The sequence below is a fragment of the Rhinoraja longicauda genome, chromosome 10 (genome assembly GCF_053455715.1).
Source record: "Rhinoraja longicauda isolate Sanriku21f chromosome 10, sRhiLon1.1, whole genome shotgun sequence".
Classification (NCBI taxonomy): Eukaryota; Metazoa; Chordata; class Chondrichthyes; order Rajiformes; family Arhynchobatidae; genus Rhinoraja; species Rhinoraja longicauda.
The window spans coordinates 49,354,391-49,374,355 of record NC_135962.1 but is presented as its reverse complement, the minus strand read 5'-3'; the positions used below and the strand labels follow the sequence as shown (position 1 = coordinate 49,374,355).

At 39.4% G+C, this 19,965-nt stretch overlaps 1 protein-coding gene across 8 annotated transcripts in view; it reads right to left on the bottom strand.

Annotated features, from left to right (window-relative positions):
* Positions 1-428: 428 nt before the first annotated feature.
* Positions 429-19,965, bottom strand: part of vrk1 (VRK serine/threonine kinase 1) — a 57,697-nt gene continuing 38,160 nt past the window's right edge. For 6 of the 8 annotated variants that reach the window (XM_078406839.1, XM_078406845.1, XM_078406844.1 and 3 more), the window contains 6 exons: positions 16,884-17,004; positions 14,054-14,112; positions 12,658-12,836; positions 2,027-2,120; positions 1,560-1,613; positions 429-1,186 (listed from right to left, as the gene is read on the bottom strand). In XM_078406839.1, coding sequence (XP_078262965.1) covers positions 1,077-1,186; positions 1,560-1,613; positions 2,027-2,120; positions 12,658-12,836; positions 14,054-14,112; positions 16,884-17,004 — 617 coding nt within the window. In that variant the 3' untranslated portion in view covers positions 429-1,076. Of the gene's footprint in view, positions 1,614-2,026; positions 2,121-12,657; positions 12,837-14,053; positions 14,113-16,883; positions 17,005-19,965 lie in introns of all 8 variants that reach the window. The other 2 variants (XM_078406846.1, XM_078406847.1) reach the window with 2 other exon arrangements.

Below are 19,965 nucleotides of genomic sequence, written 5' to 3'. Positions count from 1 at the left end.
ATTTCAAAAATCAATTTGTCAGCTGCTGATAGCACTCTGTGTCAATGTTATTATAGGATACCTTTAACACCTAGGCTTACTTGACATTAACAAAGAATGAAAATTGCATTGTAACTTTCTGTCACTGCAAAAGACGATTGTGGTTTTCAACTGCTGTAAAAATAAACAATAAACTGCATTTCTATACACTTTTTGTGCTCAGTACCTCTACTGTATTTTTTTAGGTATAGCAGAATACATAACTCAGCTAACTACAGTCAACTAATGAATGTTAACAGCAAGGCAGTAACCCGGGGTTTATAGGAGCCTACACCAGATGATATTCAATGCAAATGAATAAGATATAAAAACACCAAAGTATGCATAATAATTCGTAAATAAAGTACACAACAGTCTGACACGGAGAAGATTTTTATGGAAAAGTCTTTATTTTGCCAAGAACATTTAGCCAGCAGCTTTACCAAAAGCTTTAAAATTATGCTGTCCTTTCAAGTGGACAGAAAAAAAATGCTTAGAAATTTCTGTCACTCATGACAACTGAAATTTGTTAAGGTTTTCAATATTACAATGCATCTTTAAAATTAACAAGCTCAACATAAACTCCAGGCTAAAACCCATAATAAGGCAACATGAATTCTTCTGGACATACATCGTGATATTTGTGACATTGTATGCAAGTGTCCAAAATCCTGGTACATCATGAGCGTTATATACTACTCCACAGTGCAAAGCACAAAATGTCACAATCTTTGCCAAGATTAACAAGACTTGCTTTGTTTTTTTTCTCTCCCCTCAAAAAGAGGGTATAACATTTCTTCTAGCTTCCTGCCATTTTACATGTTGCAGAAAAATAGCAATGTCGGCATTGTGTACAAAGCAAAGATTCAGTGTGTAACTTTTAAATTTTGACAACAAAAAAGCACAACACACAAGATCCAGAATAAAAATGATAGGAATCTATTTTTTTTTTAAACAATGCAAACGATGCTCAGAATAACTTCAAAATTATCAGACTCAAACAAAATGTAAAGAAGCAAGGAATAATCAAGATGGTTTCTTTTTCTACAAGTAACCATTTATTTAGCTGTTTTTTTTTTGCTAGCTGTCACAACACACGGAGAAGTCTGAGTGCCTATTGCAACTGTCACTACTTTCTTCAAATTCTTTCTTGTTGTTGGCTTCTTGGCTTAAAACAAAAAGATATCACATCTTAATAAGTAAATACACATCAAGAGGAATGTGGCTTTACAATTATAAAGAGCACCAGCTTTGCAGAAAAATAGCAATGTCGGCAGTGTACAAAGCAAAGATTCAGTGTGTAACTTTTAAATTTTGACAACAAAAAAGCACAACACACAAGATCCAGAATAAAAATGATAGGAATCTATTTTGTTTTTAAACAATGCAAACGATGCTCAGAATAACTTCAAAATTATCAGACTCAAACAAAATGTAAAGAAGCAAGGAATAATCAAGATGGTTTCTTTTTCTACAAGTTACCATTTATTTAGCCGGGTTTTTTTTGCTAGCTGTCACAACACACGGAGAAGTCTGAGTACCTATTTCAACTGTCACTACTTTCTTCAAATTCTTTCTTGTTGTTGGCTTCTTGGCTTAAAACAAAAAGATATCACATCATAATAAGTAAATACACATCAAGAGGAATGTGGCTTTACAATTATAAAGAGCACCAGCTTTGTAAAATATAGTTTATACTTTATTCGCAGCAGACATGGATCACTCCGAAAGCAGTCGGAATCTGAGCATATTAGAAATCAACTGAGATGTGCAAGCAGGCAGACAAAGTACTGCAGATGCTGGTTTACAAAAAGACAAAGTGTGGAAGTAACTCAGCAGGTCAGGCAGAATCTCTGGAGGACAAGGATAGGCAACGTTTTGGGTTGGGACTGTTCTTCAGACTGAAGGGTCCCGACACAAAATGTCCAGCTGGCAGTTCAGCTTAAAGGTGCACTGTAGTTGTTCCACTTGATTTTGATATGAAAGTATTTTCCTGACTATCTCTTACCTTTTGGTGTTCTTTTTAGCCTCTTTCCACCCTTTAACTCTGAATCCGAGTCCTTCACCTCAGGCTCATCAATTGGCTTTGAACTACGCCGTTTCTTTAAAGAAAAGGGGAAAGCACTGGTGGAATCAAATGTATTCGAGAATATTTTGGTTGTCATCCTTAAAATCAACCAAGGGAGATTTAAATGAATAGGACAAACAACTTTCAGGATTAGTTAATGTACAAACCTGGATTTTAAAAGTATTGAGTAGATAACACAAGTTTTAGATAGCGCAGAAAGATGAAATGGTACAAATTTGTTAAAAAATTCGAAGCACAAAATTTCCCCACCGCACACTGATTTGACTATTCAACTCAACAACCAATGGAGCTTACCACAGCAAATTTACCCCCAAAATATTAAGTGATAAAGAGATGCCATAATAGGTGGATTAGAACAGGATTTATCCTTTGTCTTACACTAACAAAGATATAGAGGACACCACAATTTAACCTAAATTCTGAAGAGTGCTTTTATGAATGCTGATTTTTAGAATTATTCCAGAACTAATCAAAGTACCAGCAAAATGGAGGGGACAAGAGAAATGATGCAGGGCAAGAGTCTGAAGTTTCAGTGGGAAAGCATTTTGGGACCAGTGACCACAATTCTATTAGCTTTAAATAGTTAAGAGAATAGATAGCAATGGCCCACTAGTTAAAGGCTAATTTTGATGGCACAAGAAAGGAACTACAGGTCAACTGATTAGGGGTCGTCAGCAGAATAACACATGGAGAGCAGAAGAGTTAGTGCCTCAATAACCTTTCACCTGAACTCTCCTCAAAATGTAATTTAAAACATTTTCATTTCATTTTGGCCTTTATCTTAATTGAGTAAATGCCCTAGTCTTCATTTTACATTTGGTCTCATTTTTTAAAGTCAACTCTAAATTGTAAATAAAAATATTATTTTAAATAAAAATGTATTTGAGGCATAAAAAATGTCAGGCCTTGCTTTCCTTTGTGCTTCCGGGACACAGGTCTGGCATGGTTCCCCTGAGTGCAAGATAGTCAGAGCGGCTGTATGTGGGAAATAGTGTCTAGCTAATTTGATTGTGTTTGAAGAGATGACAAGAGTATTGACAAGGATGTGGCAGAAGACACTGCCTGCATGGACTTTAGCAATATACGTTTGACGAGGTCCTGCATGGTAGATGGTCCAGATGCTATATCACATGGGTTCAAGGATGAGCTAGCCAACTGGATACAGAATTGGATGGGATTCCGAGGGTGGTAAATCAGGTTGTTATTCAGATTGGAGGCCTGTAAACAGCAGGATGCTACAGGGATTGGTGTTGTGTCCATTGTTTTGTCATCTATTATGTTTTGACATTGTTAGCGTGCTCAGTAAGTTTGCAAATGACAGTAAAATTGATACACTGAATTTTACACCAACAAAGAAAGCCATCTAAGATTACAACAGGATCTGGATTAACTGGGGAAGCGAGCCAAGGATTGACAGATTTTAACTCAGACTAGTGCTAAGTGTTGCATTTTGGCAAGTTAAACCAGGGGAGAATTTACAAAGTGAATGGCAGGGTCCTGGAGAATGTCGCAGAACAGAAACACCAGAGCCCCAAGCATATTGTTCCCTGAAAGTAGCACGCAGGTAGACAAGGTGAAGGCAGTGTTTGGCACGATTGAGTTCGAGCACCAGTTAGGACGTAACGTCAAAGCTGTACAAAATGTCAATGCAACCACACATGGAAAACCGCACAGTTCTGGCCGCCATACTAGAGGAAAGATGTGATTAAGCTCAAAAGGATGCAGGAAAAAAATCCTAAGAATGTTGCCGTGACCAGAGTTATAACGAGACTAGATAGCCTGAGCATGTTTTGCCAGGGGTGGAGGAGGCCGAGGGCTGACAATAGAGGTTTGTAAGGTCACGAGGGGCATAAACTAGGTAGATAGACGGTCTTTTTCTTAGGGTAGGGGAGTTGAAAACTAGAGGGCTTAGCTTTAAGTGAGCAGGGAAAGATTTAAAGGAGACCCGAGGCAGGTTTTTTGTGTAGAGGATTGTGGGTACACGGAATGAGCTAGCAGAGGCTCAGAGATAGGAAGAGGTTTTGTGAGATATGGGCCAAATGTAGGAAAATGGGACCAGCTCAGGAAGGCACCTTGGTTGGTACAGACAAATTGAGACTGTGGGCATGCTTCCATGTTGCATATCTCTCCGATTCCACGATTTAGTTGGAAAGGTTGGAGCATTTAGTCTCCCTGGCCTTACTCGTTCCTATCTACTTGGATGTCATGAGCTCATTTTCAACACCTAAGTGGGAACACGTTAACTCAACCACATGCCCACTCAGAAGCAGCAGGCTTGGCCAATCCTTCATTGGCTATGCTTCATTAACATACCACATGCTGACTATCCAACCATAAAGCTGACAAGGACAGGAAGAGCAACGATGTTAAAAAATTGTCAGCACAAAGTGTCACCAGGCACTCAGGGGAACCATGCCAGACCTGTGCCCCAGGAGTACAAAGGCAAGCAAGGCCCAACGTTTTTTTATGTTGGCTCCGAGCCAACTGCCTCAATCACATTTTTATTAAAAATAATATTTTGATTTAAAATTTAGAGTTGACTTTAAAATATGAAACCAAATGTAAAATGAAGACTCAATTAAGATAAAGGCCCAAATGATTTTTTTAAAAATTACATTTTGATGAGAGTTTGGGTGAAAGGTCATTGAGGCATTAACTCTTCTGCTGTCCATGTGTTATTCTGCTGAGGATTTCAAACATTCTCTGTTTTGAAGCACCTAATATCCATATATTTAAAACATTAGGGCCAGGGAGTTTACTAGAAAGTCAACATGGCTTTGTTCGTTATTTCAAAAACTCTCAGCCCTGATATAACAGTACATAGCATTTTCAGGGTATTTTATAGCAAGGCTGATTTGTAAATACCAAACGTGTTTCATCAATTGAACTAATTATTTTTTTCTTTTCATTGGAAAAGACGGTTCAACAGTGAACACCAACAGCAATGCCGGCATCATCAAAATCTGGGTCATAAAGTTACACCAGCTTAAGAGCTTCAGACGCATAACATAGCCTCCTAAGATGAACACACGACTATAAAAAAAAATCTTCACAGTAATATGATTTAATTGCAATCAGCTACATTATGGCTTTTTATTAAATGCACGTCAACATAAAACAAATGTCTGCCTGCGGTGACAGTTTTGATGAATTTTGATATACCAGCAAAATAAATTACAGTGATAAGAGTAAAAAGAAAACAAAATGAATATGCCGTTAGAAAATCTAAAAATCCTTAGCACCAAAATGCATAAACAGCAGGAATGAACTGAATATTTATGATTGGGAAAACTAAATAAAAAATGCTGGAAATCAGGAAGAAAAACAAAAAATGGAACCACTCAGGTCGGGCAACATCTGTGAAAAGAGAAACAATGATAACGTTTCTGACCAATTATCCTTTGTCAGAACTGAGAGAAAATAATTTAGATTTAAATTGCAGAGAGGGTGGATAGGATAAAGATAAGATCTCTGATAGGCCAAATGCAACATCTCTTAATAGGACAAAGCCAGGCTTGTGCAGGGAACAATACAGAACACCAACTTCAACTGTGAACTATGCTCTGACTTTGTTTTCACAAAAGACTTTAGGGGGCTTTTTGCATTCATTGAATTTTTATTATGTACTATCCATGTGTATTATGTTTGCAGGCCTATTATGCCGCTGCAAGAATTTCATTGTTCCATTGTCGGTACACATGACAAATAAACACTTGACTGTTGGATAAGCTGCACATGAGATCGCTGTTGATGGAGGTAGTTAGAGAAAGAGAATCTGAACATAGCAACAATAGAGTGAAAACACAAAGGAACATACAGAACTGTAATTCCGGCCCAACTGTGCTAATGAAGGCAGTAAAACTGAGCCAATATTACAAGTATTGGTATTGACTTATTATAGGTTTATTTTTAAAAAGGACAGAGCTGGAATTACTCAGTAGGTCAGGTAGAATCCCTGGAGAACATTGATAACTGACGTTTCGGGTTGGGACCTTTCGTTGGATCTCCAGACCTTCCTTCAAACCAAAACATCACCGATCTATGTTCTCCAGGAATGTTGCCTGACCCACTGAGTTACTCCAGCAAAGTGTATTTTTGTTTGTAAACCAGCATCTGCAGTTCATTGTTTCTACATAGGTTTATTGTGTGTACTGAAGTACCGTGAAAAACTGTTTTATGTGCTACCCACGCAAATCATGCCATATGAGTACATCAGGTGGTGCAAAAAAAAAATGACACAAAGTGCAGGATATAGTGGTGCAGCTATAGAGAAACTGCAAATGAAAAAAAGAACTAAGATCACAATGAGGTAGAATGGAAGATTAGGAATTTATCACTAGCATGAGAGGTTTGTTCAAGTGTGAATACAGCAGGGAAGAAGAGGCTGAGGAGCACCTCAGGGAATCAAAATGAATGGTCTCTTTGAAATGCTGAAAGGGGAGGTGATGATGTGTTTGGTGCTAGATTCTTGAAGCGGTGGAAATTAAGGAAATGGGGTTCAACCACCAGACGTCTTTCCATTCCTCTCTGCATTTAAGACTGCACCCTTCCTGAATAGTTTATGTCCAAAACTGTATTAAGATTTTATTCCAAAGTGATAGTTGCAAAAACACAGCCCAAAGCTCTAAACAGCAATAGCCACTTTCACAAAAAGTGTAAGAACTTGAATTATCAACTTGTATTCTGATAAATAGGTCTGACGAAAGAATACCAAATAGAGCCTTGATGGTAGACACAAAATGTTGGAGTAACTCAGCGGGTTAGGCAGCATCTTAGGAGAGAAGGAATGGGTGACGTTTTGGGTCAAGACCCTTCTTCAGACACCCATTCCTTCTCTCCTGAGATGCTGCCTGACCGACCCGCTGAGTTTTGTGTCTACCTTCGATTTTAACCAGCATCTGCAGTTTTTTTCCTACCAAATAAAGCCTTAATCAGTATGACCTGATGTCTCTTTCTAGTAAACTCTTGATTTTAGATTTATAGAACCAGTTATTTTGTTTTAGTAAGATCATGGAGCAATTTTTGCTGTTTTGAGACAAAAAAACCCAAATTGGCTTCTGCATTTCCTTCTTCACAAGGGCAATTCAAAACATTCGAGAGTTAGTTACACAGCATGGAAACAGGCCCCGCAGCCCAATTTATCAATGCCGACCAAGTTGGCATTCTGAGATTGTCCCATTTGCCTGCATTTGGCCCATAGCTCGCTGAGCTCTTCATAACCACATGTCTTTTAAAAGTTGCAATTCTATCCACTTCTATAGCTTCCATTGGCAGCTCATTTCAGATCTAGACTGTCCTCGGAGTGAAAAGGTTGCTTGAGGTCCCTTTTAATCTCTCGCCTGCCACCGTAAACCTGTCCCTCAAGTTTTAGAATCCTCTAATCTAGGGTGGAAAAAAAACCCAGGAACATTTACATTATCGATGACCTCATGATTTTGTGTACTTCAATAAAGTTGCCCCTCAGCTTTTTACGTTCCAAACGAAAAACACCCAGCCTATCCCTATAACCTCAAGCCCACATGTCCATGCACCTTTCCGGTGAATCTTTTCTGCACCCTTTCCCACCCAATTCAAACCTAAAAACATCAAATCAACCAAGCCACTGCCTTTCTTGCCTTTTTTCAATTCATTCAATGTCAATTTTTATTTAATGCACCTCTGTGAAACACTTCATGCTATTTTGTATATTTAATGGTACTACATTCAGAATAATCCAGCATCAAGTATATCATAAAATTGTGATTTAATCACCACTGCTGGGAAAACTAACACAATGAATGTGTCTCAGAGATACAGAATATAATAATTTATATAAAATCTAAATTCATACAGCTTTTATAATTTACTTCAAGCCAAAATGTTCAGCAATGAAGTTCAAGTAATCAACAAATATTTAGTAACTGCCTTAAAGATAATAATTACAGATCATTTTAAATACCATAAGAACCATAATATGCAAAATGCACATGTGAAGAAGCTATGTCAATGCTCGTAGAAACAGCCCAGACTAGAGTTTAATTTGCTGACAAACCCTTATTATAAAATAATAAACATACGAATGTCAGGCACAAATATATGCACATTCGAAATGCTTCCACAAATAAAATATTCTTCGGCATTAGAATAATTGCACTATAGAAACAGATACAAGTACAAACCCACGACTTTAAAACATATTTACTTTAACAGCTTTGGACAGCAGCCTAGATAAGCAGACAATAGAGGGGATAAAATTGAGATTTAAACTGCAGTTAGTGAAATCCTATGGCAGATCTTTGTTTAGCTAATTGTTTTGTCATAGCCAAATGGCAAGCTTAGTCAAGGAATCAATGCAGAGAACACCGTTGGTATTATCTGGCCCAAGACAAGAATACTGCTAATTTTCCTCCTTCTTTCAACCAATTTTTGAGATTTGTCAGTTCTCATTTGAAACCTTGGATACTCTCCAGGGCATGCTGTATATTTAATTTCATAATAACTCGGAACAATTTTTAAAAAAAATGGTTAGCAACAATTGGCTTAGGGTCAATCACCGCATTTATTTTTGCATGCTGATTGCTGTTTAATACCACGTTTCATTTCTAATGACGTAACACACTTTCCAAGGGCTCTGGGGAAAAATAAGATGTGCGGCCATTAGTGAAACCTGGCCTATCCCCCCCCCTCTCTTCCCCCCCCCCCCACATCTCCCTTTGAAGGTTTATGGCACTGCTTTGTACACAACCACCTTGGCCAATAGCTGCTCGATGTAATCAACAGGCCACAATGGCTCTTCGCAGCAATGGCTTGTTTTACATTGAAAACGTAACAGCAGGTTGCTAAGAGTTTTCTTTTGGATGCACAGTAATAAATCAACAGCTACAATTCTCAGCTACCAATGAGTAGTGTGCATCTTTTCCCTTCATCTCTGTCTCATCATTACCATCTAAACCCTGCTGCGCTGAACAGATTGGTTTGATAATTACACACAATAACTGCAGTGGGCACATAACCCTCAGCTGGCACAGGGCAGATCCTAAGCGGCAAGTTCCATATGTAAACTACACTGATTAAGTGCATGAGGTACACCCTCCCCTGCCTGTCTGCAGCTCTGATTAGTAGCATTCAAGCGCTGACATTACCATATGTCTAAATCATGAGGTAGCAGGTCAGAGTTATAAAAATTTCAAAGCACTATTTAATCGATCGCTCTGTTCTACTTCAGAACAATTACTGCCATAATCCAGTCCTGGATTCAAAACTACAATCTCAAGAGGTAAACCTTTAATCAGGATTTCACACCACTTTGAAAAATCTCATTTTCACAATAGTTTTCTTCAGTTATTGTGCTCTCTTCATTCTCCTGAAACCAGTGACACTATTGTGAAGTGTCAACAGCTCTCTGCACCTTACCCAAATGGTCATCTATCAGTTTGATCCAAGATAGTGAGTGTTGACAGATTAGTTATAAGCAGAAGACACGTCAAACACACCACCCAATGTACTTTTCAGCAGAAGTCACTGGAAATATTTCAGTAAAAGAAACTTAAGTTGATTTTCTTCAGCACTAGCTGAGAGGGACTAAAACTAATAAAAATATTTGGCAGATAAAGGTTCAGATAAAGATTCAGTTGCTTATAAAACAGGTCGCAGATTGTTAACTCCACTTGAAAATAGTAAAAACTGGTAAGTTTTCCAGAATCATCAATGTGATAATGACCAGATATTCTTTTTACCAGTGCTTTACGAAATAATGTGATGGGAGTTTTTAATGTCAATTTGACAGGCAGACAAAATTGGGCTGGCTGATTTTAATATTGATGGAAAGGTTCGCAGGTCTTTAGAACTGTTGACTCATCTTGACATTTTCCTATTTAGAAGAGTTCACACGGAATATATATAAACAGAAAGTGAGGAAATATTCTTCTGAATTTGCAGTGAATTGTTATAATCTTTATAATTTTATAAAATACAACTTTAAACGTTTTTTTACAAGGATGGTGGAAACAGTCAACTGAGACTAATTTTTTCTGCAGGTAAATAATTTGCAGGTGCTTGGGAAAAGAATGGGGAATTGGAATGACCATATAGACCAGTGTGGACAAAGGCCTCAATGATAATATGAGAAATTCTTCATCTTAAACATGCACTTTAACAATTGCATCATTCCTGCTACTGACAATGCCCCGTTTAACATCAACACACCATCTGTGGTGTCACTGAAAGTGACCTGTCTGAACAAATAATACAATATTTCAGATCACTAACAAGTTGATTAAAAAAAATACACTGCTTTTTGCTGATAGTTTTACTTCTTTTAGTATACGTCTAATTTGTTTATAATGGCCAAAAGAAGAGCTCTTTCACCAAGACAACAGAAGGATCAATTTGATTCATTTCCACTGTAAAAAGCAGGGACTTTTTACAACTTTTGATGAGTTGTATTTATTCTGGAAATTCCAGTTGGAGAATTATTTGTCATTATAGGTGAACACCAAAAGCAAAGTAATCAGAGGCCACCATTCCATATTGCCTTCAAATGGTTTTCATTGGATCAACTTAAAGCCAAACAATATTTCAGTATTGCAAAGTGGAACAAAACAAAATGTAAAGAGTGGTTTCTTTACCATTTAGGACTGAGATGAGGAAAAACTTTTTCAGTCAGAGAGTTGTGAATCTGTGGAATTCTCTGCCTCAGAAGGCAATGGAGGCCAATTCTCTGAATGCATTCAAGAGAGTTAGATAGAGCTCTTAAGTATAGCGGAGTCAGGGGGTATGGGGAGAAGGCAGGAACGGGGTACTGATTGAGAATGATCAGCCATGATCACATTGAATAATAATAATAATAATAATATATTTATTTTATATAGCACCTTATCACATGCTCAAAGCGCTTTACAAATACAATTAACATAGAAACAAACAGACAAACTATCCTGACGGAAAAGCGGCGAATACTCAACGCCAGCGTCTTCTCACGTCAGGGTCCGGCAGCAGACATCAAAAAGCACAAGACACACAGATACAATTTTTTACACAAAACAGCCATCACAGTGATTGCTCCAGGCATACCCTCACTGTGATGGAAGGCAAAGTCTTATCTCCTCCTCATTCTTCTCCCTTGGCGCCACGAGGCGATCGAGGCTCCCAACCCCTTGAAGCCCCCACCGGGCGATGGAAAGTCCCAGGGCCGAGCCGAGCAGGCCGATGAAAGTCCTGAGCCCCCACCGGGCGATGGAAAGTGCTGCGGCCGAGCCACGCAGGGCGATGAGAGTCCTGAGCCCCCACCGGGCGATGTAAAGTGCTGCGGCCGGGCCACGCAGGGCGATGAAGGGCCTGCGGGCGGGTTGATCGTACCTTGCGCTTCGGGGCGGTCGAAGCTGCTACGGCTGGAGCTCCCAAAAGCCGGTCGCCAGCCAGGGACCTGCGAACTCCCGATGTTGCGGTCTGCAGGGCTCAACGGCCGAAGCCTCCGAGATGGTAAGTCCAGGCCCTGCGACCGGAGTCTTCGAGGTCGATCCCAGCTGGAGGCCGCCGACTCCACGATGCTAGGCCGTAGCGCGAACGGAGATACACCACGGTAAAGGTCGCATCTCCGTTGAGGAGGAGATTTAAAAAAAGGTTTCCCCCAACCCCCCCACATACACAGAATTAAAAATAAAACAAAACGTACATTTAACATCGACAATGACAAAAAAAAACGGAGAGACTGCCGGAGAGCCGCAGCTGCAGAACACAGCCACGCCCCTTAGTCCCCTTGAATGGCAGTGCTGGCTCGAAGGGCCGAATGGCCTCCTCCTGCACCTATTGTTTATTGTCTATAAAAAAAGCTATGGATCAATGGAAGACAATTACAAACAGTCAAAAAGTTAGAAAAAACACTAAATTATCATAAAAGAACACGAAGTGCTGGAGTAACTCAGGTCACACAGTTTTCTGGAGAACATGAATAGGTAATGTTTCTGGTCAAGATCCACCTTTAAATGTTGCCTGACCTGCTGAGTTTCCCCACCACTGTGTTCTTTTGTGAATTAACCATCATTTGCAGCTCGTTGTTTCTGCCAAATGACCCCATGCTGATTGTGATCATGCTGATGAGCAGAAATGTTATTCTTGTGGAGAATTTGGGCATATTCAGAAGGACTGCACTAAAGCCAAGTGCTATAGGTATGAAGCAGATGACCAGCCTTTTTTGTGAATGTGCTTTATATTCAATTGTTAATTTCTGTTTAGTCATAGATGACCTATTCTGAAAATTAGCAATATTTGATCCAATGTTCATTTGCTGAGAAAGTTTTTTTCATCAATAATGAACAGAGGGAGTGAATTCAAAATAAAACTGGAGACCTTTTACATTCTTGTACGCAGTGCTATAATCTTAACCTCACCACTGCTGGAAACAAACACCTCATCCCCCCTTTCCTTTACTTTCATCATTTTAAAAAGCTTCTATTATTGCTTCCCATAATCTGCATTATAGAAAAAAATCTGATTTCCCTCAGTCATTCTTTACATATTTTTTTCTACCTCAGGTTGGGAAATAGGGGTCAGGATGAGAAATTAAATTGTACCTGTGCCCTGGATGTTGTTGGAGCGTCACCATTGAATGATGCTCCCAAAACCAAAATACCATCATCTACACAGCCAATGGATTTAAGTCCTTGCTTGAGGATTTCTCTTAGCCTCTGGTACCGAGGTCTATCTTTGTAACCAAGCGATATGACATCTTCAAAATATTTTGATAACTCAACTGTAATAAAGAAAAAATCTGTCAGAAAAAAATTCAGTTGTGATTAAAAATCATTCGTCTGCTGTTCCAACTTTGTTTCTTTCATACCATCCAGCATTTTCGATGTACAAAAGTTTTCTTGCAGCAGTGGTCATAGGCAAAAAAAAAGGATTCTGAGAATGTTTCTTTCCCCCTCAGTCTGTATTAATGGACACCAGTGAAGTTCTCCTCTCAAACTTGGTCTCCACCTGTCACTGTGGCAATTATGCAATCAGCTGTCAGAATATATATAAATACTAAAATTAATTTTCCCCTTCTGTAGGCCACTTCCATATGGCACAAGTGCAAAGATACCAATGACTGAGTGGATGCAGTGCCATTTAACCTGCTACTGCAGAGCAACCACTTAAAATGATCAGAAATACTAAGCCTTCCGAAATTTATAGTTAAATGCAACTCGTGCAGCGAAGGTCACAATTCAACCTAGATCAAGATATGCAAGTGTTGTTTTCATTGCCTAGGCCTAACACTGTGCATAACTAAGATATAGTTGGATTCTAATGTGCAAAAAAATAACTGATATAGATGTTCAGTAACTACAGAATATCGCACCTGTGTTTAGTTTAGAGAGACAGCTCGGAAACACACCCTTCTCAACCGACCAGATCCATATCAACCGTCGATTACCTGCTCATATTTGTTCTATTTTATACCACTTTCTCATCCACTCCACCCGAGTTTAGTTTAGAGATACAGCTCGGAAACACACGATTCTCAGCCGTCCAGATCCACGTCGACCGTTGATTACCTGCTCGTATTAGTTTTTATGCTATACTACTTTCTCATCCACTCCCTACATATTAGGGACAATTATATAGTGGCCATTTAACCTACAAGCCCATCTTTAAGATGTGGGAGGAAACTGGAGCACCTGAGGAAACTCCAAACAGACAGCTCCCCAGGTGGGGATCGAACCCGGGTCCCTGGCGGTAATGCAGCAGCACCACTCCTAAAAGGTTTTTACTATTTTCATTTGAGCATCAACCCTTATCCAAATTCAACAATTTGAAAAATTGCAAAATGACAGTTCCAGAATCAACTTTAAGACATAAATTACATTGGGAGTTATTAATTAAATTGAGCCAATCATCATCTCTTTACCCATTTCCACCCATCTATTTTTATCTCCTTGCAAGAGACAAATAGGAAATCACACATTGGAATTTAGAATTACCCACCTGGTTTATTTTTGCCGGGGAAACATTTGTCCATCAAGCTTGGAAGGTTTTCTCTGTATCTGTAACACATGAAACAGATCCAGAAAGATTTAAAATTGCTGTCCATTATGCAGAGAACAAAGGTCAAATACAAAAGTATCAATTCGAGAACTCAAATACATGGAAGATTTCCACTTTAAATAATAATTCTGAAAGCATATACTCCATTTAGATGTAGGATATTTTCCATATGCTTTGCCATTCATGTTCAGTAAACAAATTTGGTGGGATGTGACAAATGAAAAAAACATTGCAATGCTGGAAATCTGAAATCAAAAACAAAAAGGGTGTAATCATTTGGCAGTTTCCTGCTGTCCACCCAGTGCTCTCTGTGACTGCATGCTACTTCCATCTCATGTTATAGCCTGCATTATGTTTTAATTGCATAAAAATAACCTCTTGTGCAAGTACTTGAAGCCTAGTGAAAGCCCAAATTCATGACACTGACTGGTTTTCTCATCCATCAATGACCAATAAGACTGCCTGTTTATGTTGTTTAGTTAAAACCATATGGTTTCATTTGATGATCCTTCCAACATCACCCCTTTTCACAGCTGTATTTCTGATCCCATCTTTCTTGTTTGTGAACCCTGGAACCAGGAATGTTACGTTGCTGACCCTCCATAAGCAATGCTTCCACGTCAACCCGTACTTTGGTCACAAATCTTTCTTGCATTTAGGTACATATCATGAAGCAGAATCGCCCATATTTGTCTATTTTCCAAGCTTTTGGCAGCTTTGTCTTCCAAACTCTCTAATCGTCTACCTTGCATTTCCATCTGTGCTCTTCTTCATACAGAATGCATACTCTCCTTCCTTATCCAGTCAGATCAGTTTAAACCTTCCCCAACCTGCAAGGATAATTGTCACAACCCTGTTGAGGTGCAACTCATGTACCTTCCACCTTCTATCTCAGTCACACCTGCAACATTGGTCAACCCATACTTGGGCAATATCTGGGATTTTATAAACCAAAATCAAGAGCACTTTCCCAATCCATCACCAAGTCTTGCATTTTTATTTCAAGGAGCAACCTTCTGTACCCTAATACATTTTCAGTCTCAACCACAATAACAATGGCTCCTCTCAATCAATAACTGAGCAAAGATTCCCTTCCAAACTTTCTGATCCAGAATCACATGAGCAGAAAATTTCCCCATTTTCATACCAAGAGTAAAGTAGTACAAAACGGGACATTTAGCCCATTTGTTCAAAAAGCCGGTCCACAATTCTCCCATTACATTCTTGAGCGTTAACCACACAGCTTTGTGTGTCCTGGCAATTAAAATAATGCGAGGATCTTTTCCTTCATCTCCTCAGGCCATGTATTCTATATTTAAACCTTTGGGTGAAAAAAACCTTCCTGAGATTACCTTCCAAACTCTCACCCATTGCCTTAAATGTGTGCCTTCTGGTCATCGACATCCAAAGGGAGAAATGTGTAAGAAAGAACTGCAGATGCTGGTTTCATCTCTGGAGAGGAATGGGTGATGTGAAGAACGGTCTGGACCCGAAACATCACCCATTCCTTCTCCCCAGAAAAGCTGCCTATCCCGCTGAGTTACCTCAGCATTTTGTGTCTAACGGGAGAAACATCTATCTACCCGAAGTATGTCTCAGTCGTGTTATCTTGCAAGGGTACTTCCTCATCTCCCACTGACGTTTTGGAGTTTAAGTACACTCCAATGGTTCAATGATGCTTTATTTGTTACATATACAACTGTAGTGTGAAAGTCTTTTTGAAATATTGCACATGCAGGTGTAACAATGTTTGGCGACTATCCCCTTTCGTTTTTTTTAATTAATCCACATGGCTTCATACGAAGATCTCCACTTATTGTTGTCACGGACACTTTGTCAACTACTCTTTTACATCCCCTCAAACTCCCTTCAACTTTCCTGCCTGAAAATTGTATTGTCTGGAATATTGGGTTGCTGTTCTGCCCATCTTTCAACCGTGCCTCTACGATAACAATTTCATTCTCCCATGTGTTAATCATTGTCTGCAATTCATCAATGAAAATAAAGGCAATCCAGTTTTACATTCCTCCCATGTGCCTGGAGACATCCTTTATTTTATATTTGCCCATTGATCACCCATTACAACACTTTTATTCTGTGTCCCAATCACCAGACAAACTTAGGCTCTTTCCAATGGCTCCAGCAAACCCAAGGATGTTGAATCAGTTCTGGTTCAGGTGCAATTTGTTCAACATGTAGAGGTCACATATTCCCCACAAATAACTCAAAAGATCGAGAAAACCTAAAGCCATTAAAATCTAAAGTTCATTCCTTCAACCATGTATTTACAAGACCCATCCTTCCAATTCGTATCCTCGCTAGCATGTGGATTTATGAACTGCTTTAACGAGACAGCCAAAACTGCATATAAACTATTTTGCTGGAATATTTTACATTAAAACAATATGACCCGCATGTTTACCCTACTTGGGTCAGAATCTGCGTTTCATTTCTAAATCAGGAACTTGTAAATTTGTCACTCGAGGAACTTGAGTACATTATTTAGGCAAATACTCTTTCAATGGAGGGTAAGGTAGTGTTAGAAGTGAAATCTATTGAAAATGTTAAAACATCAAAATTGGTCACTAAGGGCCTGGCATTATTCAAAATGGGACATGGGTAAACAGACCATGCCAACAATGATCAGATAGCTTGATTCAGGCCAGTTAGTTGATAGCAGCTCCATCAGCATTGAAAAGGTGAGGGACAGGATAGAGTTTCAGCCAGACTATGCAATGAAGCTTAAGGTAGCATGTATCCATTTTCTTACTTCAGTTTTTCATCTCTGACATAGTTTGCATCCTTTAGATTGTCTTCCCAGGGCAATCGCCCACTAAGCCACTGTAACATGCAATATCCCAGGATTTCCAGGTCACCGCGTCGGGAAGCAGCTGAGGGGAGCGACAATTTTAATTGGATTAAAATATTGTTTATAACTGAAGTAACAGGGTAAAAACCCAGATACAAGAAATACAGGCAACTTCAAAATTGCCAAATGTTATTTCATTTATTACAATGACAGTGGCATTTCTTCAAATATAAAGTAGCCAAATAATTCAATTAAAACAATTAATTTACAAAACAATCAACTCCTAAAGAATATGTGGAAAGTTTTTGGCCTGACATGATGCAGAACAGTAACCGACTTCTTTAAATCAGTCATATCAATGATGGTACATTGTGAGTTGAAATTGTGTCACTATGTTAATTGGAGGTCAGGTATAAAAGATAGGGTGGAAGGGTAAATAACTAACTTATATTTTTTGAAAGATGATCAAATTGGAGCAGAAAGGTGCAGGATGCCACACAATGAAGGTGTTTAAAAGGTCTGTTACATACAATTTTATATTTTAATGTTACATTTAATTATATAATTTCAAAGTATTAAAAAATGGTAAAAATGTGCTGTTGCACTAAATGTTCCAGACAGGAACTTTACCAATTAGTAAAAACCAACACATCTAACGACAATGAATTCGATAACAAACAGCCCTTTTTGTGAAACATAGAACTCACAAAATGCTTTTGATTTTGCCTTCATGCCATCAGAGGCCAATGATGATACAAATTAAAAATCGAAATATGATTAAAACATGATGCCAAGAGAGAACTGGGTTTTTGCAGGGCTACCAAGAGCTGCTACTAAATGAGTGGGGTAAGTTTCAATACATCTGTGGCCTAACACAGAAATCCATATAACACCCAGGACCATCTACACAGGCACCATGTTATTTTGCCACATGTGAAAAGGCAGCAGGCACATTTAGTTTGCAATCTGGATGTCCACACAGCACGAGGTGTACTCAGAATTCATAGAAACATAGAAAATAGGTGCAGGAGGCGGCCATTCGGCCCTTCGAGCCAGCACCACCATTCATTGTGATCATGGCTGATCGTCCACAATCAATAACCTCTGCCTGCTTTCTCCCCATATCCCCTGATTCCAAAAGCCCCTAGAGCTCTATCTAACTCTTTTAAATTCATCCAGTGAATTGGTCTCCTCTGCCTTCTGTGGCAGAGAATTCCACAAATTCACAACTCTCTGGGTTAAAAAGTTATTTCGCACCTCAGTTTTAAATGGCCTCCCCTTTATTCTTAAACTGTGGCCCCTGGTTCTGGACTCCCCCAACATCGGGAACATTTTTCCTGCATCCTGCGTCCTTTTATAATTTTATACCTTTCTACAAGATCCCCTCTCATCCTTCTAAATTCCAGTGACTACAAGCCCAGTCTTTCTAATCTTTCCTCATATGACAGTCCCACCATCCCGGGGATTAACCTCGTGAACCTACGCTGCCTCAATAGCAAGAATGTCCTTCCTCAAATTAGGAGACCAAAACTGTACACAATACTCCAGATGTGGTCTCACCAGGGCAACTGTAGAAGGACCTCTTTACTCCTATACTCAAATCCTCTCGTTATGAAGGCCAACATGTCATTAGCTTTCTTCACTGCCTGCTGTACCTGTAAGCTTACTTTCAGTTCAGGCTATGTTTTTTTTAAAAATTGCAGTCCTAGATCTTAGACTATAAACTAGTTTTTAATTTAGTTCAAAATACGCAGATTCGACCTAGTATTCTTCCCATCTGAATACTGGATTACAAAGATAGTTAGGCTCTAAACTAACTGCCTACTCAAAACTGTACCCATTGTATGTTCCTTAAAGCCTACATCTTTTTCCCAAACTATTGATCTTGATAATTATGCTTTAAAAAAAAAAAAAGATATTACCATTGAAAGCTTCGATATTTCCTTGTTGGAGAGACCATTAAATGAAACCACATGCAAGAATCAAGGATATTGGCCTGAAACCCAGGGATTTTCAACGCAAAATGTTAAGTATTTCTTGTTCCACAACACAATTTGGCTTCCCAATTATTTCTAGCATTGGGCACAAAGTGCTGGAGAAACTCAGCAGGTCAGGCAGCATTATTGATAAGACATGGATGGTTGAGGTTTCAGGTCGGGACTCTTCTGGGCTATCCATGCCTTCCATGAAATGTCGCTTATCCGTGTTCTAGAGATGATGCCTAGCCTGCTTAGTTACTCTAGCACCGTTCTGCACACAATTCCAAACTCTGTAGTTCCTTGTGTTTCTAGCATTATGTTTTTTATTTCAGATTTCCAGTACCTGCAGTTCATTGAACTTTTGATATGCAAGAACTTTGTACGAACTTGGAATCCATCACAAATGTAACCAGACAGCTTGTGCACAATTTAGAACATTAAAAAAGGAAGAATACGCCATGTAACTCCTGCTTTGCCAATGAAGATGACCATGTCTGATTGGATCCTTGCATCCCTCTGTTTGGACGGTGTTCAAATGATTTGACCTCCTCACCTCCATAGGACAAAGAATTCCAGAGATTCTTTTGTAGAAGACAATGTAAATTAACCAATAGCGAGGGCTATTTTCCAGTTGAGCGAGTAGTGGACCTACTAAAATTAGTACTGATTTGTACAGAAACAAGCCCTCAGCTCATCTCGTCCATGCCAACCAAGATGCCCCATCTAAGTTCGGTCCATCTAAGCGTGTCCCATTTGTCCACGTTTGGCCCATATCCCACGTGTCTTACGTGGCGGCGCCTAACGGCAGCGGCTGACTAGCAGTCTGTCCGTCTTTTTTTTGTTGAGTGTCGGTGTTGGGATGATTTTTATATATATTTTTTTGGTTGTGTATGTGTGGGAGGGGGTGGTGGTGTGTGGGGGGTGGGTGTGGGTGTGGGGAACTTTTCTCTTCCTCACGGCGCGGGGTGCGGCTCGGCTGCGGGGCCTAACATCCCCCGGTGCGGCTCGGCCGCTGGACTTTACATCCCGGTGCGGCTTGGCCGCTGGACTTACATCGCCCGGTG